The sequence below is a fragment of the Hemicordylus capensis genome, chromosome 6 (assembly GCF_027244095.1).
Source record: "Hemicordylus capensis ecotype Gifberg chromosome 6, rHemCap1.1.pri, whole genome shotgun sequence".
NCBI classification, from domain to species: Eukaryota; Metazoa; Chordata; class Lepidosauria; order Squamata; family Cordylidae; genus Hemicordylus; species Hemicordylus capensis.
Genome location: NC_069662.1, coordinates 85050782 through 85077999, shown reverse-complemented (window position 1 = coordinate 85077999; position 27218 = coordinate 85050782). Strand labels below are relative to the sequence as shown.

The 27218-nt window shown below is 41.9% G+C and overlaps 1 protein-coding gene across 7 annotated transcripts in view; it reads left to right on the top strand.

Annotated features, from left to right (window-relative positions):
- HECW1 (HECT, C2 and WW domain containing E3 ubiquitin protein ligase 1) overlaps positions 1–22709 on the top strand; it is a 332618-nt gene extending 309909 nt beyond the window's left edge. For 5 of the 7 annotated variants that reach the window (XM_053261892.1, XM_053261888.1, XM_053261889.1 and 2 more), the window contains 6 exons: positions 7552–7650; positions 9531–9660; positions 10872–11018; positions 12115–12229; positions 13822–14020; positions 15011–16070. In XM_053261892.1, coding sequence (XP_053117867.1) covers positions 7552–7650; positions 9531–9660; positions 10872–11018; positions 12115–12229; positions 13822–14020; positions 15011–15122 — 802 coding nt within the window. In that variant the 3' untranslated portion in view covers positions 15123–16070. Of the gene's footprint in view, positions 1–7551; positions 7651–9530; positions 9661–10871; positions 11019–12114; positions 12230–13821; positions 14021–15010; positions 16249–21218 lie in introns of those variants that run through there. The other 2 variants (XM_053261886.1, XM_053261891.1) reach the window with 2 other exon arrangements.
- The last annotated feature ends 4509 nt before the right edge of the window (positions 22710–27218 follow it).

Here is a 27218-nt window from a genome sequence, read left to right as displayed (position 1 = left end):
TTCAGAAACATAGCAGGTAAAGCTTTTGCTGGCTTGATAATGGGAGAAACTTCACCTGCTAAATTACTCCATATCAGGCTGGCTATTAAAAGTATTGGAGCAGAGCCGGGGGGTGGGGGGAGATTGCCAATTACCTTCAGGGCTGTATGTGGGCACACACACATTCTGAACTGTGAAAGTCTCTAGAGAGAAGTACAGTATGTAGCATGCCAGCAACCAAATAGCACCTCAGCTTCTGTAGGTTTACCTTGAGAAAAATGCACACACTTTGTCTATCATAGTAATAATAGGGACTTATTTAGTTGTAGTCTTAAGAATCATAGCCAATATGTTTGAAGTTGCAACTGTTAATCAATCATTTGATTACAGCAATCATTTTCTTACCAAGAACAAAAGAGAATCCAGAACTGTGCCTCATAAGTACACAAAAAGAACTCTGCATCAGACCAAGGGTTCCATTTAGTCCACCATGTTTCCAACAGTGGCCAGCCAGATGCCTCCAGCAAGCTCATAAGCAGTACCTTCTTTGTTTGTCCCTAGCATCTGGCTTTCAGAGGTATACTGCCTCTGGTCTGGGAGGTTCTTTTTTATTACAGTTAAAAGACATTGACGAACCTATTCTCCATGAATCTGTCTAACTTTCTAAAGTCATCTAAGCCAATGGCCCTCACATGAAGGGCTACTTCACATGTTACTGAAAAACCTGCATGGAAGGTATTTGTGTATAGGAATTAAAGTGAAGCATGTGTATGTAGATTATAATATTTATTATTTATTTATTGAATTTCTATACTGCCTAATATAGAAATCTCTAGGCGGTGGTCAAATACACCACAAAATAATATGTGGTTATTCGACATGTGGGCTTTTCACACTGCCTAGAATCCATTAAAAGGGTCAGCTTTCCAATACGTACTGTATATTCCATATAAGGAAAAATCCCTATCTATGTTTATCACTTGTGAGGATCCTCACACAGGTTTATATTTTTCCAACATGCAGTTGAATCTGTGTAAGAATTTGGTAGCACTTAGAGCAGCTCTTACCATACCACTTTCCCCCATGTTCCTGTCTCTAGAATTCCCCCCCCCCCGCCTAACATTCCACTTACACTGAGAAAGATAAACAAGAGTCAGATTTAACTGAGGTATTTGCCCTTCAGGTAGGATTTAATTTAATACTGTTTGTTCTTGTGTATAAGTTTTATTTTTCCTGAAAGCCACATCTCACCAAATTATATCACATTTAAACTCTTTGACAGAAACATCCCCCATAGGTTTTTCAATAATTTTACTTTGACTTTTTTTTTAGAGAGAGCAGTACACTTAAAGAAAATTTTATTTTAAAACATGCCCTTTCAAACATTACTTTTTTTTTAAGAAGCATACCGAAAAACAACTCATATAAGGACAAAAGCCCTGTTTTTGAGTTGATGAATAATAGAGCTGCTACTTTGTTTTGCAGGACTCCTGAGTCTTTAACAGTTGCATTACCGGGGGGGGGGGGGGGCAGGATCGACAGGTAAAGTGCTTCCTGGTACAAAAATGCCATGATGGTAGTGTGATTTATCTTTAGAACTAGCCAACCCCGCACAGAGCATCTGTGCGCTGTTTGGGGCCGGCGGTTACCTCTTTCTCCCACGCACCTTCTGCCCCAGTCTCTGCTTCCTAACCATGGCCGGCCCGTGCCAGGCACAGCCACCTCTCCTCCCCCCCACCACCACTTCTGCCCCCTGCCCCACTTTCTTTCCCTCCTCCTGCGCCTTGCCTCCACGGCCGGGCTGGGCCTGCCACCGCCTCTGGCCTCCGCAGCCGGCTGCCGCCGCCACGGCAACCAATCCTCTTGGGTGCGCCTCAGCCAATCAGGCGCCCCCTGCCGCCCAGCCAATCAGCTGGGCGCTGGGACGCACATTCCAAGGCACACCCAGGAGAATTAATAATATAGATTCCTTCTTCTCATATATATACTGTAAGGCTGCTGCTGTCCCAGACCACTGCCTCTTTTGTGTGAAACAACCTGCCACTGTCCTTACTTTTCATGCCAATATCTTCCCATTTTAGGGAACAGCTATGCTGGTATGGAAAGTAACCACATCAGCACCCTTCATATGTTACTGGTTATGGCTGTGAGAGTAGCCATGTCATAGCAGCTCCCATGGATCAGTAAAGGTAAAGTGTGCTGTCGAGTCGGTGTCGACTTCTGGCGACCACTGAGTCCTGTGGTTGTCTTCAGTAGACAACCTATATATTGGGCTCCAGTGTCTTCGTCAGTAAAACATATGCTAATTTTCTGATAGACATTTTCATAGATTCTCAATGTAATCTTCTATTTAGATGGAAATTCTAAGCTCTGTGAAATGAGAGAATAAAATCTCATTTTCATTGTCTCATTATAGAAAACACCCCACAAATACAGACAGAATCCTTAAAAGCATGTAATTTGATCTCATTATCATCCAGCTACAGAAGGATCCATAATACATTGCACATCCTTTCAATTATTTTATCTTTTTTCTCTCAACTACTTGCACATGTGCCTACGAAAAGAGCAAGATCTAATTAAAAGAAACTATTAATTTATCTTAAGCAGAAACCCATTTGCTACAAGCCGCTGCTTTTATAGTTATTATTTTGAGTGTAGAAAATACTATAAAAAATTAATAGGCGAGATATTTTAATATGCAAGAACCTTTTCCTCAGAAGGATTATAAATAAAGAAGGAGGAAATTACTCTGGAGCCATCAAATAGAGAGGATTAGAAGGTTATCTACTTGACAGTTCTCAAGATAATAATGAGCCCAATTTACTAGGAAGTTCTTCTGTGTAAGCCCCCTAGAAATAAATGATAGCACAACTATTTCTCTGTGTGTGTGTGTGTGTGTGTGTGTGTGTGTGTGTGTGTGTGTGTGTGTGTGAGAGAGAGAGAGAGAGAGAGAGAGAGGTTGTTGCAGATTTACTATCTATTTCTGTCCTTTATCAGCTTTTCCGCACAACCTTGTAGAATAGGAAAAATATTTCTCACATTTCATGGGCATATTGCTAATATGCCTAAATGAAGAGCTGAGAAGAATATTTTACCCAGCCTGACATTATCCTTGTGTTCAGCATCTGGCTTTCATTGCTCACCTTCCTACCATTCCTCCTCCCTCCCTGCAACACATTGCATTGCCAAATGCATATGAAGTATAGTACTTTTCAGACACACTGAACAATTGCCTTTTGTCATTGGTATGGAAACAACCGTATGGGTCATATATGACCGGTGTGGGTCATATAGCCTACTCATGTGTTAATGGTTGTTGGAGCACAATAAGTCCCTGCTCAGAAATTGAGAGAACTTGTATTTAGTGCCTATGCAATTACAGAGTTATCCCCAGGAATATAAAGTTGTCCAGTAGGAGAGGAGTAATGCTTTAATTAAATTCATTAGGTCACATTGTAAAAATGCAATAAAAAAAGAAAAAGACAAATTTGTTAAGAAATGTATTCCTGTATTCAGTACAGGAAATACATAGAGAAATTCCACATAGACTGTTTTCTATGATGTGTTTATTCTATGGTGGTAATTTTGATAGAATTTTAAATATCTTTTTTGTATATTCATATACAAAATGTATATTTGTATATTTTATTTGTTTGTTTATTGGATTTTTTATTGTTTATTGGATACCACCTTTCCAAAAATGTTTATTGGATACCACCTTTCCAAAAATGGCTCAGGGCGGTTTACATTAAAATGTAAACTTTTTTGCATTTAAAATATAATTTCTCAGAATGCATAAAAATTCAGTTATTTGCCACTTCAGATCTTTTGGCTTGTCTACACAAGCATTTTGATTGCATGATTAGCTGCAGGATTGAATGACAACTTGCATGTGTAAATGAGCTGTCATAGAGCTAATACCCACATATACAATTTTCATTTCACTTCACATCAGTTTAAATGCACTGCTTTTCAATTAAGTATGTTCACACATTCCGTTGTCAATCATCAAGCACTGAGTAATCAAGTGATGTAATTTAAGTTGTGCCTTTATGAGTATGGAGCCAATATGCAATATAGGATCAGGATTGTACTCCCCACTCTGCCCTCAAGTGTGCTTAGCTTGCCCTTGAACTCAACTTCCATAAATGGTGTCTGTGTGTGTGTTGATCTGCACAAACTTTACTTCTGATAATTAAGGGGAAAGATCCAACAGATTGTACATAGATTGCATTTATGTTCAGCACATGCCTACAAGTGTGCCTGGGCATAGGAAGGCATGACCCAATTTTTCCACTCTGTATTTGGTATGTGTGAACAAGTCATATGTGAAGACTGAGGTGTTGTTAGTAAGTTATGTAATTGGCAATGTAGATGGTTCTGGGTGAGGTTTCACTCCCCTCAAGCATCAGGTTTGTAGCTGTGGGTGCTTTTAACTCCATTCTTGCTTATGGCTGCGCAAGCAGCAAACATAGCTTAGCAGGGGCGTACCATCCATTAGGCAAGGGGAGACAGTTGTCTCCTGGCCCACTGCCTCAAAGGGCCCCCCAGAGGAAAGTCACATGATCAATCCTGACTCACCAGCGCCCACTCGATTGCAACCCACTGCCCGGGTGGCCTGCACAATGGCCGTCAGTCAGTAAGTATGATGAGCATAGTGGGGACCCTTTCCTTTGTTGCGCCTGCACGCCCTCTCTTGCGCGTGTTTGCCGCGCCCACCCCACCCAGTTTGAGGCCACTGCTCCCGCCTTGCCGGTGGTTACAGACGGGTCTGGGGCGTGTGCGTCTCGCTCCTTCTTTCTGGCAAGGGAGACAGGAGCTGAAGTGGCAGCCGCTGCCAAGCCAAGTTTCCCTTTGGGGTCTCCCCCCCCCCTTTCTACAATTAGAGTCTCCCGCCTGCTGTTGCTGCCTCTGTTCCTCCCCTCGGCTTTTGTGGCAGTTTATTGTGGGGTCCTCTTCTCTCTCCTTCCTCCCATCTCTTGAGAGCACACGAGGAAAAAATAAAACTCCCTGCGCACACTCCTTTGCCAAGAGGAAGAGCAGCCTAGGGAGCTGCAGAGTCAGCAGAAAGGCCCACATGCATCTGAAAAAGGAGGCAGCTTCCTCTGGCTCCTCTCTCTCTCTGGGAGGGAATCGATTTCTAGCCCAAAAAGTGAAAGGCGCGCCACTACCCAAGGAAGGGATCTCGGTTGCATTGCTCACTCTCCCGCCAGCTTTGCTGGGTGCCTGCACGGCAGAGAGTTACTTCGAGTTGCGGGGCGGAAAAGGTAAGCAGAGCTTTCCCTTTTGAATCGCTTCCCATCCCTTCAGGGTTGGCACTGGCAGAGCATGAGCAAAGAGAAGGACCTTCCCCTTTAATTCTGCCCTTGTCGTCCTCCCAAGCAGAGCAGGATCCCGCTTGATGGCAGAGAGCCTAAATCAACCCTCCTCCCCCCCCCACCGCCAACTCTTGTAAACAACAACTCTTCCTTGCTGGCTTCTGCTCCCTGCTTGTTAATGCACTTGGGGACGGTGGGGGAGCGTTTCATTCTTGGTCATGTTTTGAGTTTGGTGCTTCTTCTCAGCGTGCGTCTGGCTCAGCTAGAGAGACGAGGACTTGCCGTCTGTAAGAAACACTTAGGGTCCTCCAGGAGGCAATTGCGGGGATCAAGCCGCCAACACCATGGGGGCGGCTGGTGTATATGTGTTTGTGAATAGAGACATGGACCCTGACTCCTTGGTTAGTATGAGACCCCAGTTAATTGGTGGAGGGGAGGGGGACTATTCTGATAATCAAACTTGTATTGGGCTATTATGGGAATGTTAATGTCTGATTAAAAAGTGGTAGAGCCATTATAAAACCAAATATGGGATGTAACTAATGTAGGTTTTATGTTTGCACTGTAGATGCAGGATGTGTTTTTACCTCAGTCTGTGAAAACACAGTGAGACAATCCTCTCCATTATTTTTATTTTATGGCAGGTATATTAAATACCATTTTTTTTTAGTGTTCAGAAATAATGTCTTAAAAGTAGGAAATTATTTAGGAAAATATGTTTCTCACACATTGCTGAAACAAAAAGCATGAGCTTGTCAAAATTAAGCACATACAGAATCCATTTATTTCAGCTAATTGTTAAAGGCTTACTTTAACTTCTGTTGAAATTGATATGTAAAAGTGCTTAACATTGGCTGGATCATGCAGAGACATTGGGCCGGGAGAAGGAGAGGAAGGCTGTGAGGGGCCCATTTTAAAATCTTGCCTCTGGGCTCACTCCAACCTTGGTACGCCCCCGTTTAGAGCACCTTTTACCAACTTTGGTGGGTATGCCAGTTATCTATGCCTTGGAAACATTCAGATTAGGTTACTGCAATGCATTATATGGGAAGCTGCCTGTGAAAAGTAGTCAAACACTAGCTAGTTCAACATCATGGGCAGATAATTAACTAGGACACGCCATATTGGACATATTTTGCCAATGTTGAAAAACCATCACTTGTTCCCAGCTTATTTTCAGGGGCAATTATTCAAAGTGCTGGTTTTGACCTATAAAGCTTTAAACAGCCTCGAATCAGGATAGTTGAAGGGCCATTATTCCCATATGAACCTGCCCATGTGTTGAGATGATTAGTTGAGGCCCTGCTTTTGGGCACCTCCACCTGCATGTTAGATGGGTAGCTGTCAGAGACTGGGTGTCTTCTTTTCTAGCGACCAGTCTCAATCACTCTCTTGTGGACAATTCTAGAATATCCTCCCCAAATTTATTTGCCTGGTACCAATCCTACCATATTTTAGATTTCAGTCAAAACCTTTTAGTAGAGTTTAATTATGAAACTATGGGTGACATTTTATTAATGCTGATGATAGTGATTTTAGTCACTTTTTTATTTTGTATTGGTTTTGTATGTAAGCTGCTTTAGAGATCACTGTTGATGGAAAGGAGGGGCATTTAAAAGGAAGATAAACAATGGGGCAGAGATACTACTTACGCATATCAAACACAAGGCAAGAATTTAGTCATTTTCAGGCACCAAAAACACTCCCCAAACAACCTAAAATAGCTGCATCTCTTCTATAAGCATGATGTTTTTCTGGGCTCAGTTCAACTTGTCAGAAAATGTTTGATACTTGGTAAATTCTCAGCATTTGCTTGGCTTGTAGTAAAGAGTGGCATCATATTTTTTCTAGAATATTTGCCTACAGGTGATGAAGCTGTTGATACAGAAGCAAATGCCTCCAGACATCTTAAAAGTGGCTCAGAGTAGTTTTGAATTTACAAGAGAGGGATTAGCTTATTTTGGAGTTTCTTAAAGTGCCTTTTTTACATAGTTGGGTCCATAGTGAAGTTGAAGGATCTAGCTTTAGAAAATGAGAGATAACACGAAATTTATCATAGGGTGAATTCATCAAAACAATGTATATATGTCAGGAGAACTGTCAGGGAAATGCCTTGACTGCTTACTACTAGAGGATTGAACAGTACAGCAGTTCTCAGAAGAAAATTCCTGAACACATTACCGTAGGAAAATTTGCTTCATTTTTGTCTGCTGAGTTATATATCATTTATTATATATTATTTCTGTGCCAGGTTCCGGTTCAGCGGTCGTATCCTTGGCCTTGCTTTAATTCATCAGTATCTTCTTGACGCTTTCTTTACAAGGCCATTCTACAAAGCACTGCTAAGGCTGTGAGTATTTGTGCATGACAATGAGAGCTTACTGCAAGATTGATCCAGGGTTGTATTTTCTCCTTTTGAGGCTAGGGGGATTGTTTGTAAATAATTTTTAAAGGATGTTTTACTAAGGCTGCAATCCTGTGCACACTTAACGGAGAATAAGGCCCATTGAACAGTGGGCTTATTTCCTAATAAACCTGTGTAAACTAAGATTGCATAAAGCACACAATCCACGTAAACTGGGAGGGGCTTAATATTTCAGTGCGCCCTCCACCATTCTGCCAAGCCCTATTTCTCACAGCAGCTATATAGGAGGATTATGTGACAGAGGGAAAGACTGACAAGTAAGGCTATAGACTGTGAGGCCAACAGCACTCACAACAGAAATGGCTCTTTTGCTCCAGGTTGTTGGGGTAAAACTGCCTGTTTTATGGCTGTGAGTGCTTCTGGCTACTCTGGCCTACTATGCAATCATTTGTAGAAGACCTGTTTTTCCAACATGTGCTGTTGCACAAATGTAATTGAAAATTATTCAGATGGAAGGAAGGTCAGTCACCAGTATCAGAGCCACCTATAGTAAACTGTTTCCCCCACAGAAAGTAGATTGATTGTTTTTCAGTACAAAGACATATTGGTGAAACATTATGAGCCCTTTATCACGATTGAGTGAGAGGGCTTGAGGGGCAGACAGTGGGGAAGGCAGCAGAAGCTCGCCTTCCCCGCAGATGATCTGCAGATGATCTGCTGGGAGTTCCTAGGTCCGCAAATCGCATGCCCAGATGGTCTGCGGCTGCCACAAGCAGCGTGAAGGTCGGGACATTTTTCCCCAGCCCCTGGAAATCCCACAATGCACCACACGAGTGCGAGTGCACAGTGCATTGTGGGAATCCCTCTGATGGGTGTCTGCCAATCAGAGTTTCAGCTCCAGCTGAAAGCAGTCAGAGCTGACACATGATCAATTAAACACGGTTAAGATATTTCTTGTAATTTAGTTCCTTGTGAGTATAAAGTAACTACTAGGGGGATGTTAGTAATGGGTTTCTTTTCAATACTGCTATAATTTTTTAAATACCTGAACTTGATGGTTTCTGGTTTTATGACTGGGACTTTTAGGTGATAAGAAAATTTTAACTCCAACTTTTAATGAAATTAATTAAATTTAATTTGATGGGTAGGAACCAAACATAATTGTGGTGCTTTCTGTTTATCAGAATGAATCTAAATTTGCTTCCCTAACATTAACTTTTGAAAATGTACCTTTGATAGGTCAAGGTGCTTAACCCACATCTTTATTGTACAAGTTGTGCTAGAGGAATTTTTAATTTTCTCCTTTATAGGGAAATAGGGTTTGATGTAAGTAAAAAGACCAAATAGAAGAATACAACATAAGAATACAACACTAGTTACGACTCAGCATAGTGGAACTATAAATGCAAGCATGGCTTCCCTATTGTCTGCAAATGACAAAGAAAGAGTCCTGCTGCATCATACCATGGGTCTATCTAGTCTAGCAGCATGTTTCTAGCAGTGGTCAAGCAGTTTTGGTGGTTTTGCCTTTGGGAAACCTTCAACAAGGCATGAGAGCAACTCTCCTATTGTTTTTCCTCAGCCCCTGGTATTCGGAGATATATTGCCTCTGAACAAAGATATTCAATTTAGCTGTCATAGTTTAGCTATCACTGATAGTTCTATTCTCCAACCGTAACCAGATATATTGCCTCTGAACGAAGATATGATATTTGGCTATCATAGTAGTAATCATTGATAGATCTCCAACCAATGGGGGGAACATGCTGCACTTTGAATTGTGTTCACTTTGTGTTATATGCGCTACAGCATCATTCTAGCAGCGACAGAGTTGTAACGTTATCTGGGTTCTGTTGCATAATCAGGCCATGTGATCTAAGTGACTTGGAGTACCTCGATGAGGAGTTCCATCAAAGTTTACAATGGATGAAGGACAACAACATCACTGATATCCTGGACCTCACTTTCACAGTTAATGAAGAAGTGTTTGGGCAGGTGAGCAAGCATGTATACATAATAAACTATGAAAGAGCTGGAAAAGCATTACTGAAATAGGTACATTCAAACCAGTGGAACATTATCATCTGAACTAATGAGCTTCAGGTGGTGGTGGGATATAAAAGGAACAAGGAAGTGAGAGTGTGCTGGTTCAGATGATACTTCACCTGACCAGTTTACCCCATGTAGTAAAAACATGTCTCCCACACCAATGCACCGTTCCTTAATCACGTGGTGGTGTGTATAATTCAAACTGCTCCTTTACACACATTCCAAATACTATTTTAAAGTTGGAGGATTTGTAGAGGGGCGGTTCAAAATAACCACCCCTCATGCCATTAAAGGGACAGTATCCTGAGGGAGGAGACATGCACTCTTGACATGCTTCCTGCATCTGCTGTTGACACATGGGAAGTGGCTGGCATGTACGTGCACTAGGAAGGGGTTGCCAGTGGTAGCTTGTCCCATAGCCTCTGGGAAGCTCCCTACACCTCTGTACTACAGCACATTGACTGTCAAGCATCTGGAAGCTTACTTCAAGCAAACATTTTAAAACATATTCAGAAAGAGTAATGTATGTACAGAGGAAGAGGTTGAGGGATTGGTTTAAATAAATACCTTGATGTCACTTCCTAGTTTGAAAGATAAAGACTATACGATTTTTCCCATTTGTGGCATAAAAACGTTCATTGTACATGGTTCTCTACCTGTGTATGTGGATATCAGACTAGATGCTTCTAAAATATATTTCTCATTATTCAACTGGCCATTTATATCCTACCCTTAGTCCAAAGAATCCAGGGTGGTGTACATGTGTATTATCCCATTTCATCCCCACAAAACTCTATGAAGTAGGCTAGACTAACTGGTCCTAGACCACTCATTGAATTTCTCTTTGTTCAGGGATTTGTCTCAGGTCTGCTCAGTCGAAATTTGACTCTCTCTTGTCCATTACAGCACACTGGCAATTGACAAATTCACACTTCCAAAATCAACATATTTTGAAAACAATTTTACATCAAACACTAAGAGGATTATATAAAACAGTATGATATACATAATAAAGACAGCAACAAATAATATCACTATATAAACTTTTGTTTCTTCGGTTGCTATTTGAATTTTAAAATTTTTAAATTCACTTGCAACTATGGTTACCTTTGCACAGCTGCTCAATATATATTTTTGTTTATGCATTTGTATGATAGGTGACAGAAAGGGAGTTGAAATCTGGGGGTGCAAATACACAGGTGACTGAAAAGAATAAGAAGGAATATATTGAAAGAATGGTGAAGTGGCGAGTGGAAAGAGGTGTTGTCCAGCAAACAGAAGCACTAGTCCGCGGCTTCTATGAAGTAAGTATTAGAATTTGGCTGGCTGAAATGGTCAGAGTTGCAGACACAAGGGTAATCTGCTGGCAATAAATAAACTGTGCACACTGTCCAGAGAAATAAGGAATTAGTAGTGTTCTTCTTGGAACCTTTATGGGAATGTCTGTAGATTGAATACCAGTATTTAATCTAGCACGGTGGTTATCCAGACCTTGTTGACCTTAGCATCATTGAACCATATGGATTCTTTGTGCCAGTTTATGCAGACCAACAATGCAGCTGCAAAGATGAATGGTATGGTAGCTAAATCATGGCTACAATGATTGCAGAGAAGCCATATCTAGTTTCTGGTTTTTGCCCGTAAAAGGTTTGATGATGTTTGATACCATAAAGAGAATTAGAGTCATTAAATCTAAAGGGTTATGCTGTGGGAGGGAGAAATTATTCAAACCACAGATATTATGAAATCAAACCTTGTGTTGGTTAGGGTTGACTGTTAACGTAGCTTTGCAAAAACAGAGTAGCAGGAAAAACTGAACACACTAGCCCCAATCTAGCTCTGGTTATGCACCACCAGTTGCTCAAAAGAACTAGCAGACACAGATGGAGATGCACATCCCCATCTGCATTACAAGGAGCATCCAGCCTCCAGCTCAGTGGTGCCTGGGTGAACACTACAATGGGGAGATATATCTGTGTACACAGATATCCCTTGCTGGTCAGTGTGTCTATTCCACTCACCTTCTCTTCCATTTATTTCTAATCACTTAATGTTATACTACTCATGAAATTTGGTTTAGTAGTAGTTGATCAGAATAGGCTTTTGTTGATGTACTGATACCATGGACTGGGAGATGTCAAATAGATAAGTAGATAAAGAAAAATATAAATACATTCTTGTAGGTAAAAATATATGCAAGCAAACTGAGTTAATACATACCCTGAATAATAAGCCTATTGATTCAAATTCCCTATGTTGAAAATTCAATTGGTAGATATCTGCCAACACATATAGCCCACATAAGACAGGGCTATCTGGACTGGTTTTCTGTTTGACAAGGCATTTCAAGTGTCCTGCTGTAAGCTGCAGAAAGTACTGAAATTGTGGTTTGTCTTTCAGGTTGTAGACTCGAGGCTTGTCTCCGTTTTTGATGCCAGGGAGCTTGAACTGGTTATAGCTGGCACTGCAGAAATAGACCTTAATGACTGGCGCAACAACACAGAATATCGGGGTGGTAAACTATGCAGTTCCTTTTCCTTACCATCTTCCATTTCACAATGCCCTTGCTTTCATCTTCCTGCTGGAAGATCTCAGTGATTTCTTTCTTTTTTGCTTTTTTAGAAAAGCAGTGTGTGTAAAAGTATTTGGTCTGTAGATTGGTCCAACATATGCAGCAACACTACTGAATTTTTTCCACATAATCATGCCAGACTTGTTTGCACTTTGTCCTCAGACTCGCACCCACTGGTGATTACACAGAAGTTTGTGGAAGAAGCTCATGTTTATACCTGGAAGTTTTTCACACCCAGCTTTTAGTTGGCATCTCTTCCGGAATGGAGATGATTGTTCACATATTGGCCAAATTCACCCCGAAGTTCCTGCGAGCTATCAGGGAGCACTTCACACACAATTTAGGTTTTCCTTGTGCATTAGAGTGTAGCCCAATTTGTATCTGGGATTTACACAATCCACTTTTTGCTTCATTTTGAGGGGGGCAACTTTGAACTTGCAGTAAAGCCTCACATAAAACCCACGGTAAAGCCTGCTATCTGGGAAAGCTCCTAGACACAGGGTTGAAGTGATTACTCCAGTATAGTCAGCCTTTTGTGGACCTGCAGCAACCAAAAGAAACATTGTAATCCCACATAACAGTATATGTGTGTCCTCATACTATGCAATTGAGGATGCATCTGAACTTAAAGAAGGGCATGTTCATCTAATATGATCATGTGGAGGAAACTTGATGGTGCTGCAAAACCAGAGTATATAACCTTGCAGATTGTTTCTTCTTAAGGATTAAATCCTTTTTATTTCAAATCTTAGTATTAAAAACAAGCTTCTACTTATCGCCACAATTTTGGGAATACAAATAAGACGAATATTTATACACCACTTTTCAACACAAGTTCCCAAAGCGGTCTACATAGATATGAATAAATAAATAAAATGGATTTTAAGTGCCTTACAAGCTTGCCATCAAATATTTAAAAGCTCCAAATGTAGAACAATGGGGATTGACTATACTGGTGCTACTCATGACAGTTGGTGTGTGTGTGTGTGTGTGTGTGTGTGTGTGTGTGTGTGTGTGTGTGTGTGTGTGTGTGTGTAGTGCAGTATTTTTCAAAGTGTGTTTCAAAAGGGAACCATGGTGTTCTTTGGAAATGTATGAAAGATTTCTCAATGAGAAAATAATGGCAGACATGTTTCTGCCATTAAGACAATGACAGAAGCTTGTTGCCCAACATTACTTATCTTCCCCTGAAATGTGCACCCCGGAGGAGTATTGGGCATATTCTAGGATGCACTCTCAATCCATGCAGTAGCAATGAGGCTGAGCAGACCTGACAACTCTGCATGAGATGAGTGTGCATCCTAGGACTTGTTTCAGAATCCTCTGTGCAGGAGTTCCTTGGCAGACCAATTGATGTGGAAAGTATTGCCTTGAACCCTGAAAACCACTGAGTGAATTGTACCATTAGCTAGCGCTGGAACAAAAACGCTAACAAGGGAATGCAGCAAATCATACTACTTTAGTTCATCATCATTACCAATTGTGGTTCTTCTTTGTTTCTAATGCATTTCTCATTTGCTCACTTTCTGTTTTAGGTTACCATGATGGACATATTGTGATAAGGTGGTTCTGGGCAGCAGTAGAAAGGTTCAACAATGAACAAAGGCTACGGTTGTTGCAGTTTGTCACTGGAACATCTAGTGTGCCATACGAGGGCTTTGCAGCCCTCCGGGGGAGCAATGGGCTACGGCGCTTCTGTATAGAGAAATGGGGCAAAATAACATCCCTTCCAAGGTATGCTTGTACTATGAATAAGGAAATGCATACAGATCCTAAGCTGTCTGATTACTGTAATGGGGGTGATTACTCTGGTTTTGCCTAAAGTGACTCAAGATGAAAGTCCAGATTTGATAAAAGAACCTCTAATGGCCATGGATATTTTCTGAAGGGATGTAGTCTGAGACAAGTGCTTGAGAGATTATGTGTGAGAGTGAATTTAAATTTTGAGAAGGAGACAGAAAGAGCTGTGAGTTGGCTAAAGGTGAAGCACCTTGAGGTTCAGAGTCTCTCTCTGGGGAAATTATGCAGGGTAGCCAATTGTAGCCTTGTAGGAATATATGTTTGTTCCAATTATGCTTTGCTCATATATTTGTAAATAAAGCAGACATTTCAAAGATTTCCAGTCTTCAGAGCTCTCCCACCCAAAGGAAACTAAATCAAGTAATCCTGCCCCTTGAATTTTTCACTGCTTGGAGAAATGGAATATACTAACAATACCTTTTTGATATTTGATTTACGAGCCATTTAGTTCAGGACTCCAAGTTCAGTAGCGAATACATGATTTTCACCCCATGCTTGCTGCCAACTGGCAAAATAGCTCTAGGAATAGCACTTGCAGGGTAGAAGTGGCAGATGAGAAGGGAGGCACTTAACCCTCCCCTAACAATTCCTTTTCCTTTGCAACACTTGAGCCAGTGTTTTGAAACATATTTTCCAGTCAAATATGGAAAAGTGACTAAAGAGAGTGATTGCAGAAGGGAAAAGGTAGGAAGGAGAAGGGTTAAGCACCCAACACCTCCTCATCTGCAAACCGCTTGTTCCTGTGCACCACTTTGTACAGTAGAGGCAAACTCAAGGTTGGAAATTCCATATTCTCACCTAACATGTAGTTCCAGCCTTGTTCCGCTTAGAAACTCTACTGCGCTGATTATGCAAGTGGTTAAGTGTTTCTGATCAGGCTGCTAATTCTTAATAAAATGTACACACAGTGTTTTCACTTTGCAGGGCACATACATGTTTCAATCGCTTGGATCTTCCACCCTACCCATCATATTCTATGTTATATGAAAAGCTGTTGACAGCTGTTGAAGAAACTAGCACCTTTGGACTTGAATGAAGAATTCAGGCTTTTCAGGTGTTTCCCTGGTCAGTGACATCACCCCTGCTGCCATATGATTTTGGTTTTCTGTGTTTTTATTTCTGGGGGGGGAATCAAGATTGACAAAAGCTGTGCATGAAGAACAGCCTTCCTTTAAGAACTAACCTTCATGCTTTCATCTTCGGTTTCCAATGGACAACTAGCCTGTATGCAATATAAACAAAAAACCAACTGTCTCAAGGTCTCTGTGTATCTCCACATACCTCCATTAGTAACAATGAAAAATATGAATGCAAGTTATGCTACACTTGACCAAATGTTAATAAATGTTTACTTCTGCCTACGTTGATTAAAAAACAAAAACCATCAAGCATTCCAAGCTTTTATATGCCCATCTCTTCACAGTTAAACCCACAGTTCATCTTGCGTCTTAACAGCTGTATCCACTAATGGGAGCTGGCCAAGTGTTACTTTCACTCATCCTTTTCTTGTACATATCATGCATAGGTGAGAGACACCTATGAGCAAAACTGGATTTTTATACGTGAACTCATAATCTAAATCAACTACATCAGCCGGAGCTGGGCCAGGCATATGGTGCAGATAAGACATTAAAAGCAAAACAAAACAAATCTGTAATGCAATGCAGAGTGTGCCAGTGATTGTTAACAACTGTTAATTGTCAGTGCTAGAAAGAATATGTGCTTCAGAGCTATTGAGGTACTGAAAGTAATGTTCATTGTAATGACCTGCCCCTCAAGAAGCACAAGTGTGTGCACTCAAGAAAAATGTCTTATTATGTAACATAATAGACAATGCCACCTTACCTAATTATTGTATATATCAAAAGTAGTATGAAGAATGTTTTCTCTGTTCTGAATATCTTCTGGTTCTGTTTACTGATTCCTTGTTTTCTGATATTTAATCATTTCCTTACAGAAAAAATATAGACAATCCCGCACCGTGTATTGGGAGCCATTGATTATTTAAGGTGTATCAGTTGACTTAGAATTGTGGTTTCGTTTCATTTCTCATTTATCTCAAATCCTCCATGATCACAGATTTGGTCCTGCACAGAAGGATTTAGCCAAAGTGCAGTTCCATGTGAAGCTTCAGAGAATGATGGTGCTGAGGCACGATGAATGTGAGTGCACAGTGAAACATTTAAACTAGTTCCTAAAGCCCGATTGGTCCTCCTGACATATTAGTGAATTGAAATGTCTGGCCTTATTTGTAACTACTTTTACATATTTATTTTTGTAAACACTGAATGGCTTAACTTTGGGTCCTTTCAGATAGTAATAAGATGTACGATGTGAGAAGCTTGCGCATAATTTCCAAGCACAAGTTGACTCATGCTCTACACAATCCTGCAGACCTTTTGTCTTCTTTCCCTGTTCGAATACAGAGCAGGGTCCTTGCACAATTTTCACAGCACTACCTGCCAGCCAGCTCTTGCTTTCCAAGAACAGCTTAATACTTTTCCAGACAAATGGGGGAAAGGCTAATTCTTCTCAGAAAGCAAAAGCTGGCCAGCAGATAGTGCTGCAAAAAATTGCATAAGGACCCTGCTCTGCATCCTAATAAAGTCTGAATTAAATTTGCACTTGGAACTTGCGTGCAAGCTTCCAGTGTCCCGCAGTTTATTGATGTCTGGAATGGCCCTTTGTGAGTTCTGCCTTCACCAAACCCAGGACAGCAAGACACACTGGAACATGTGTACTTTGATGGGTACTGCTGAAACTAACTGGGGAGAAATCAACCTTATAATATTTGGCCTTTTCTTCATTTTCAACCCTCATTTCCAAACTTAAACAGAGAATAAGCTTGCAAATAAGTTTGCAATCTTATGCACACTTACCTGGGAGCAAAACTCACTGAACTCAGTTAAATAGGGAGATCTCACATTCAAAGAAGGATCTCTTCTGACTGTCAACATCTGAGTATGGTGAGTGACTGTGGGACAAGGAGCATAAGAGCAAACTGCTGCTTGAGTATGAGGTCCACTCTCAGTCTCACTCCAGTTAACAGCCAGGCCAAATTGCAAATTAACAGCCCCCAGGCCTCCCATAAATATAGCTACATGGTGAGTTGAGTCTCACGAACAGTGAGACCCGCCGAAGGGGGTTCTGCAGGAAGATGATCAAGGCTGCAGCCCTGGGCGGCTGGATCAGCCGCTCACACAACTGCCGGCTCCGTCACGGAGCCAGCGAAGGCTGCAGGGATTGGGGGCCGCACGGCTCTCGGAAGTTCCAGGATGCACTGCATGAGTGCGCAGGACATGCTGGAGAGACCCCCGAGCCTGGGATGTTGCTTGCAGCCTCCCGACGGGGGTCTCCTTGTGTGTTGCCACGGTGCGGAGCCGCGCTGTGACAATACACAATCAGAAAACCAGGGTTACCGAAGTGCTCACTCCACTAACCTGGGCTAAGAGGAGGGGTATTTAAGCGGGTTACACACTTTGGGGAAACTGGGCTCACCTGCGGGCCCAGTGGTTCCCACGGTCCATGGAAAGCAGGCTAACCTCTAGGGGTGTGCGTGGCTCGGAGTCCCCCCTGGTCCGGCGGGGGGGGGACTGTGACTTTAAGCGGGGGGGTAGTAGTACTTACCCCCCCCCCGCCACGCTTACCCCTCCGGCGCTGTTCCTTTTTAAAATCTTCTTGGGGCGGCAGAGCTCCTCTCTGCCGCCCCTGCCCCCGTCGTAATTTGAAAAGCTTTAACAGAGACAAGCGCTAGCGGCGTGCATGCGCCCTGTGCAGCGCGCACGCTCGTCTATGACGCTGCAGCGCGCATGACGTATGCGGCGCGCGCTGCAGCGTCAAGACGAGCGCACGCGCCGCGCAGGGCGCATGCGCGCCACTAGCACTCGTCTCTGTTAAAGCTTTTCAAATGACAACAGGGGCAGGGGCGGCAGAGAGGAGCTCTGCTGCCCCAAGAAGATTTTTAAAAAGAACAGCGCCGGAGGGGGAAGCGCAGCGGGGGGGTAAGTACTACCACCACCCCGCTTAAAGTCACAGTCCCCCACCCAGCCAGACCTCCGGACCGGTCCGGCGGTCTGGTCTATCATGCCGGACCAAAACCATGCACACTCCTACTAACCTCCCTTAGCCCGCTTTCCACTGATCGTGAGACTCGCCTCAGTAGTCACTTGAAGCTACTGTTTCTGATTAGAAAACCAAACTTGCCTTCAGACAGGAAATATTTTCAGAACAGTCCCTGACTCAAATCAAGAAAAAGATAATTGCTTCTAAGAGAGGTTAAAAAAAAAAAGCATAATTTATGAATATATTTTTAAAAAAACAATCTAGTCAAAGTGGTTTTTTTTAAGTTCCATTGATTTCAATGGTAGAGATATAAGTATATACTCTGTTCTCTCCATTTGAAACCAATGTGACTCAAAAGTGCCTGGATCATGCCCTAAGTAGACTATGTCTGTATCTTTTTTTATTTAACAAGTCATCTGGGCTCTATTCTAACCCCTTCTTAACTAATCTGTTTCTGTCTGATGAAGGGCTTTCAAATCCAAAATTCCATTGTTTCTCTCAGAGGTTTGTCTAGAGAAAGTCATCACAGTCATTCTGTATATCTCTTTTTTTCTATGGAAGCAACAATTAGAACAACAGGTTGGATGAAAATAAAAATTATTTCCCCAAAGTTGAGATTTCTGTTTAAATTACATTCAATATAAGCCTCTCTGGCATTTTATATTGAAACCCTTGTTTCAATAAAAGCAGTAAATTTGGAATCAATTGAAACGTTATCAATTGAGAATGAATGGAAATGTCATTATTTTTCTTTAATCGTCATATCAAAAATACATTTGATGTAGACCTTTTGCTTGGAACATTTCAGCTAAATAATTTATTTTCAAGGATGTGTTCGTACATAAGCACCTACCTTAATGGCCTATATCATAATGGCTGCAGAAAGCCTCCTGATGTCTGGGGGAACAGTTTACCCAACACTGCTGGTGTGCAGCCTCCACCTGTTTCAGTGGAACTTCTTTGCAAACCTTATTGAAATAAATGCAGAATACAAAGTCCCAGTGCTTGTATCTCCTGGTGGGAAAAGGAAGAGAACTGGTGGTATGCTAGCAAGCATGAATTGTCCCCTTTGCTAAGCAGGGTCTGCCCTGGTTTGCATTTAAATGGGAGACTACGTGTATGTACACTTTAAGATATTCCCTTCAAGGGATGGGGCCATTCTGGGAAGAGCACCTGTGTGCTTGCACGCAGAAGGTTCCAAGTTCCCTCCCTGGCATCTCCAAGAAAGAGCTGAGAGAGGCTCCTGCCTGCAACTTTGGAGAAGCCGCTGCCAGTCTGAGTAGACAATACTGAGCTTGGTGGACCAATGTTCTGGCTCAGTACAAGGCAGCTTCCTATGTTCCTATGTAACACCCCAAAAGATTAGCCTAAAAGTAATTATCTGGTATAAAATATTACTCCTCTCCTGATTGCAATTCTCTTTGTACAAATCCAATAGAGAAATTATTGCTTCTTGGGCACAATTGCATATGTGTAAGATTACCACTAATGTCACAACAAAGTCACATATGCATAGTATTAAAGATGAGGGTCTGTCTTTTAAAAAATGAAATGAAAGCAAACTTGTCAAGGCACAATTATCTAAAGATTTCAGGTGGGCCAAATGCAACAGTATATCAGGAGCTATCTTCTTAATAAACACAATCCATTCTCTGTAGAGCTGTATAGGTAGGATTTTTTAAAGTCTTTAAAAACTATATTTTATTAAAAATTAAACTATTTTTTGTAGTGCAGTGAAAGATTTGTATTTGCAGAGAAGACATCTGAAACAGGAGAGCACTTTCCTAAATCCCACTATTCAATTGTGTTCCGGTGCCAGCCGTGATCTGGGGATTGAAATAGGGTGTAGGTAGCTTCAGATATGACCCACAGAATCTTATGTGTTCCTTTCTAGGAATGTTCCATTTGAGTTCTCTAAATCTTAGGCAAAAGCAATGTTCTAAATAATCCAGACAGGAACCTTTTTTCATACCATTTATTTTTGATTGCACCTAACAAAACCAATTTCCATCCTTTCTGCAGTATTGAGATCTGTGTAGACTCATCATCATATTAAAACTGCTTATTTGTTCAATTTTATTTGTAATATCTGTCATGCTGAGGAAAATTACTCAAAGTAGTCCCATTAAAATTAAAAGGACAAGTTAGGCAATAAAACAGCCATTATTTCTTTTTGAGCTATTATGTTTTTCTTTGTTATCTGTATAGTATTGGACAGACTTTAATATACAAGAGATTAAAGAGTAGAGGGGAAATCCTTGGAACTAAGCTTGAGGAGAAAATCATTACCATTTGGATGGAAGAAAAAGAGGATGGTAATTGTTTGAGACACTGCTTTTTGTAGGAGACAAAGAAATACACCTAGGAACAGTGCTTGAGTTATGGGAGAATAGGTGTGTGTGGGGGTGGGGGTAATAAAATCCACAGGCTCCCCCATTTGAACCATACAATGCCCCTCCCTGCAGCCTCCTAAAAACTGTAGCTAAGGGGGTTAGAACAAAAAGTGAGGGGGCCTGGCTCTCCTGTAATTAAAGTCCTGCCTAGGAAGCTTCCTTTTACCATAATCTGGTGATATTACATAGAAAAAAAGCAAACTATGGGCTGTATTCACACACACACACACACACACACACACAAACACACACATATATAGTGATGGAGATATTGCTTTGGTGTGATGCTCTCCCATGCTGCTTTGGAGTATTCATAAATTAAGCAACCACGTGGTGGGCTCGGGCTGTGTGTCTTTCCTGTCCCAAGGAAAACAAATTGCTTCTTAGGAAGTTTTCAGTAGGTTATTGTTTTAAAGCAAATAAGAGGTTAAATGAAACACAGCTACCTTATATAGTATTATTATTTATTTATTTATTTATTAGATTTCTATACCGCCCTTCCAAAAATGGCTCAGTAGTAGACCAGAAACTCAAGTCCTGCTGACCTTAGTAAATTTGAAAGGGTGATATAGCATCTGATTTTGCCTTTATTACACAGTATTATCGTCTGACAACATTCATTTTGTCCATACTTTCATGTAACCATTTTTTCCTTCTTCTGCTTGCCTCTTTAACAGTTGCTTTGGTATGATGGATACAGAAAAGTGTTTCACCTCATTTTGTATTATACATCATGGACTTTGCATTATTTCATCAGAAAAACTCACCATCCCCACTTCATTCAAGTATCAATGAACATTTTTGCTAATGAGGACCAAATCTGGAGTTCACAACCAGGTTGATTGCTTTATTTTCTGCAGGTCTCATACCAACAAAAGTTTAGCATTGCTCCAGTGTGAGACTAGTTGCATAATCCTAAACACATGCATTTTAAAATCTTCCTTGTTAAGATTTCACTTCTCCGCAAACCTGCTAGGCTCACAGTCCAAAATGATAAACATGAGCACAGTTATTTGGGCAATAGATTCTCCTGAAATTGATAATACAGCATCCCAGCACCCGCATATCTGCAGAGATAGAGACCCCTCTTAGAGACCCAGTTTCTTTATCCATGGTACAAACATAGGCTAAAATTTGCCTAATCATGATTGCTGAGTGGCCGGAAATGACCTGGAAATGATTTCCAGTTTCACTTCCTACCATTTCTTTTTCTTTTTCAAGTTTTTTGGATGATATTAGCCAAAAATTCAGCTGATTTGGGGTTTTTTAAAGGCATTTCTGAAGCCCTGGCGAGCAAAGTACTGTGCATTTCCACTCTTATTTCTCTACCCTTCCCACTTTTTTGGCTTTTGGTTGTTAGGAACCTAACTCCTAGATTCCCATAGGGGTAAGGTTTCTTTATTAATGGTTTCCATACTCGCAGTTATAGGTGAGAATGGAACCCCTGTGAATAAAGAGGGTCACCTGTATTACTTTCCACATTCATGTGTGTCTGGTTGTTAGACAGAAGTTAATCTAAGTTCAGTGAATGGAGTTCCTTGATAACAAACATGGCTTTAGAATTATTTGATTTTTTTTTCAAGTTAACTATATCCACCACGAATTATATCTTAGGTCTACTGAAGTCAATGGGACTGTTGCCATTAGCTTCAACAAAGATGGAATGTCATCATCTCAGGAAGGGATTCCCAGCAAAGATCCAACTCTTTCAGTCAAACATATACCAACTTTCTATTTTAAATACGGTGCTTTTTACAATTATTCCTCTTGCTGTACCTCAGTGTTCAAAAATTGACTGCAATATGCCACAAGTCTGGGATAGTTTTTCCAAGTTATCACAAGGTCCCAAAGGTTATGTTGTTACTTTCTCCTTAGTATGTCATAGTTCCTTTGGTCTAGTCAACAAATGCCTGTAGATAGTAGATACTAGGTATAGTAGATATTGAAACCTTAGCTGAATTCCCTGCAGCTTCCAATTTACCTGAAACCAAGTGTCTATTATGGTCTCATTAAAGACTCCATACAAGTCAATGGCAGGAAAGGTCCTCATTATTGGGCTGACTTTGCTTATATTGACAGGAAAATGTCACATGATACTCAGGCTGTGCTTTTTATTCAATCATATCACTGTAAAGGAATGTCAATAAAATCACTTTGTTATGGCATCACATGGTGTTATTCATAGTTTCCTTTCTGTAGTATGCCTTATAAGTGGGCCTTTTCTATAAGAGGGCCTCCAACTGGATTGGATTTTCTTTCTTTTTGAATACTCAGGGCCGACCCAAGGCTCCAGGGCACCCCAGGTGAAGCCTTCCTGGGTGCCCCCACCCACCCCTCCTGTCACCCACTCACCCACTTTCTTCACTGATGTGGGTGGGCACACCTTTTCAGTGAGTGATTAGGTAGGCACACCAATGTGCTAACTTTTTTCTTCTGTGTATGGAATGAGTTTTGTTCTGGGCAACAGTATCAAGGCAGTGTGTGCACACATGCATTGAGTGGGCCTTCCTGATTCAACCTGAGCAGGATCTAAAATTAACTGAGTGGACATCAACAGATGTGTGCATGCCTTAGAGGGAACACTGAGGCACAGTCCATCCCCTGCCAGCCCTCCTTCCTGGCTGCTGCCTCCACCCGCCACTTTCACAGTGAATTAGAACAACATTGCTGTACAATGTGACAACGTAGTTATAGCTCACCACGAAAGCCGCGGGCAAGCGTTCCCCATTGCCTGCCCACCCATCTATCTGGCTGCCGCCGCCTCCACCTGCCACTTTTACAGTGAGCTATAATGATGGAGAGGAGACCAGCTCTCCTCTCTATGGAGAGGAGAGCTGGTCTTGTGGTAGCAAGCATGACTTGTCCCCATAGCTAAACAGGGTCTACTCTGGTTGCATCTGAATGGGAGACTTGATGTGTGAGCACTGCAAGATATTCCCCTCAGGGGATGGATCCGCTCTGGGAAGGGCAGAAGGTTTCAAGTTCCCTCCCTGGCTTCCCCACGATAGGGCTGAGAGAGATTCCTGCCTGCAACCTTGGAGAACCCACTGCCAGTCTGTGAAGACAATACCGAGCTAGATAGACCAATGGTCTGACTCAGTATATGGCAGTTTCCTATGTTCCTATGTTGTTCCTATGTTGATGTCATTATAGCTCATCACAAAAGTGGCAGCAAAGGAGGGGGCGGCCAAGAGGGAGGGAGGGCTAGTGAATTATTGTTCCCCATCACCCTCACTCCTCAGCACTTCTGCCACCTGCTGCTTTTGGGCAGCAACATAATTTTAATATGCCATGAAAGCAGCGGGTGGAGGCAAAGTCCATGGTGAGGGTAGGAGGAGGATGAAGAGGGAGTGCCTGCCTGCCTGCGAGCCACACAAGGCATGCCCACCCACATGTGTTAAGGGTGCAGGCTGGCCCTGGGTCACATGTGACCAAGTCTGATCTCACCCCTGCCTGCTTGGCACCCTAGGTGACCATCTAGTTCACCTAGCGGGTGGGGTGTGCCTGCCCCCACCCTGTGTCGACTTACTACTGTGATGCACAAAGTCGGTACCTATTAATGGGGGTAGATCCTTCTGGTGCATCCAGACCACCAACAGAGCATGACAAAATATCTAAGTAGTGATGGCTGCACTACTCTGAGCTCCTCAGAGGAAGAGCAGGATATAAGTGTAAATAATAATAATAATAATCAATGGAGCAAACTAGATGTTTATAGTGAGTCAGGTCTGCACAATTTGATCCATCAAGGTGGATGCAGCCCAGTGACCATATATAATAGCCCATCAGAGGCCCAATAACACTATTGTTAAGTTGCCTGCCTAGGATTGCACCAACAAAAAATGTGAGTGAGTAACGCACTGGCAAGGGCACATGACATAACTGGTTCAGCTTTGTGGGTATGCAGCCCTGTAATGGGCAAACCCCAACTAAATCTAACATACATACATACATACATACATACATACATACATACATACATACTTTCGACGAGAGTTGAAAATGTACAGAACCGCTTTGGTTAAAGATAATCTGCAGTGCATTAAATTAATCACAGGAAAATCTATTGGTTGAAAGGTATTGAATGAGTTGTGTGGTCCAAAATATTGCTCCAAATCCAATAGGAAGAAATGTGCACACAGAGAGGAAGCTGTGTCTTCTTTATCAATCCAGAAGCTGTGGTTGCACATGCATAGTCCTGTTTAGGTAGTTTTCAGTGCTGCCAACCATCTGTTCAGGAACGGAGGAAGGAGAGCAGAGCACGGGATTAAGCACTATCAAAGGTAGTTCATGGGGGTGGAGTGGGATATTGTGGCAAGATTCAAAGGACTGCTTTTGCTAAGAGCATTTGCTGTAGTTGCTTTTTTATAACTTACTAAAATCAGAGCTATAGGTGCTTTTGGAGGAATATTTATATGGCACTGCCTGAAACATGGTAAAGGGAAGGAAATTGCACCCCCATGCATGTACAGCTTTCTCCCTTTCCCCAAGGAAATGTACTCCCTTGTAAGTACATTTCTTCCTATTGGAGCAGAGTACTTGCTTAAAAGAGGATTCTTTACCTCCTAAAGCATCTTTGATTGATGCTCGCTTAGCTTTTCCCTAAAAACTTGTAAGGAAAGAAGAAAAATAAGGAAGCACTTCTTAATGTACCACAGTTAATAATATTGCAGAATTTGCAACCATAAAGGAGACATATTTATATGTAAAATGAGGATGATCTATTACTTTAGAGTTGAAAGTTGTATTTTCTGGACTGTAGGAATCCATTAATTTTAAATAGGATTCAGATTTGAGGGACAGCTGTGGATTAAATCAGTGTCATGCTTCAGGATGTAATATGTAATGGTAAAATTATGGTCAGGAAAAGGATTTCATCTTCTGTGACAATTTATGCAAAACAGAACATTTATAACACTGGAAATTCAATCGGAAGGTTACTTCTCCTTGAAGTATCAGGTACTACCTATACTAGATCAGACTAGGTACCTTAAGGAATCAGAGCTAATTGTTCAGGCAGTCTTAAGTGCAGCACTAAAATGAAACGTTCACTTCAGTGCATACAAAACACAAATCAGAGAGGCTATTATCCAAGGCAAAACACTGGCGGCCATTGTCCTCCACTGCACAGCTTTCTCCATTGCTTATAGGCCAAGAGTGTCTCACTGAAGAGAATGCATTCCAAAAGCATCTGACTTCAACTACAGGAGGCTAATGCAATTAAACCAAATGTTTGCCAATGCCATCTGAATATGAACAAACATGATAGTGTTCTTCTAAATGATCAGAAAATTCAGATGCAAGCAGTAGTGCCCCGAGGTAATTTTGGAGCCTGGACCTAAAGGCCTTTGGAGCCCCGCCCCCGCAATTAAGCATCATCATGTTTGGCCAGGCAACCACACCACCAGGAATAGACTAAAGAGGAGGGGGGGCAGGGGCTGTGGAGGCCCTGGACTTCAGCCCTGAAGTCCAGGGGTAAGTGCGCCTCTGGATGCAAGGAGGAGCATTCATGCCATTCTCAGTATGCAGGAGAGGAACCCAGCTCAATGGATGACTTCAACTGAATTCACCACTCTTTACCAGGCTTCCAGACAGGTTAAGATTATGCTGAACTCACAGTGAGGGTTTCCAAAAGGCAATGAGGTATAAGATCTGCAAAGCTTTTGTGCCTTCTGAGAATAACCCACCTTTCATGGCTACTTTAGTGGCATGGGGCGAGGAGTGTGTTTTCTTCTCAGGATGGAATTGCTGGGTAGCTAGCAGGTAGCATTGCAAAAATTGTGTGAGGTCCGTGCTCATGCGTACAGAGAGTAAGACTGCACAAGGAAAGAGTACAGAAACCTGCAACAGTATCTGTTTGACAAGTAAGTTCATGCATGGAACTTGTGTGAAAGTTTTGCAGACCCCTGCTAACTGAGCACAGAGGCACCTTTTTAAAGTGGTGATTCTCTTTATGGAACAGGGAGAGAGCAACTGGCCCTTTCTGTCCCCAGCACAGCATCCCTCCAGTGGCTGTTACTGGCGTCTATCTTCTGGTTTTGTTGTTGTTTTATTGTGAGCCCTTTGGGGACAGGGAACCATTGCCTATAGATATAGATATAGATATAGATATAGATATAGATGGGGCTTTTGTTGAAAAGCGGTATATTTGTCATATTCGTATCCTGCACTTTATTACTGTCTTGAAACTCCCAGAGTTACTGATAAAACACACAGTAGGGTTTTTCAGTGTCTCCACCTAATGGCGCAGCAGGGAAGCACCTGCCTGGAGATCAAGAGGCTGTTGGTTTGAATCCCTGCTGGTGTGTTTCCCAGAATATAGGAAACTCCTATATGGGCAGCAGCAATATGGGAAGATGCTGGAAGGCATAATCTCAGACTGTGCGGGAGGAGGCAATGGTAAACCCCTCCTGTATTCTACCAAGCAAATCGCATGGCTCTGTGGCTGCCAGGAGTCGGCACCGACTCAACGGCACAACAACCATTTCCAAAGAGCTCCTGTGCTGTTAACTATAAGGGGAATTTGTCATTCTGGTTCTTCTATCGAGGCCTCACCATAGGTGGCAATGGCAATGCTTCGGATTGCAGACCTATCCCCTGCCCCATCCTAAACACATGAAGGCTCTAATTCTTTCACATTTACTTAGCAGCAAGTCCTACGGTAAGATTTAATTCTG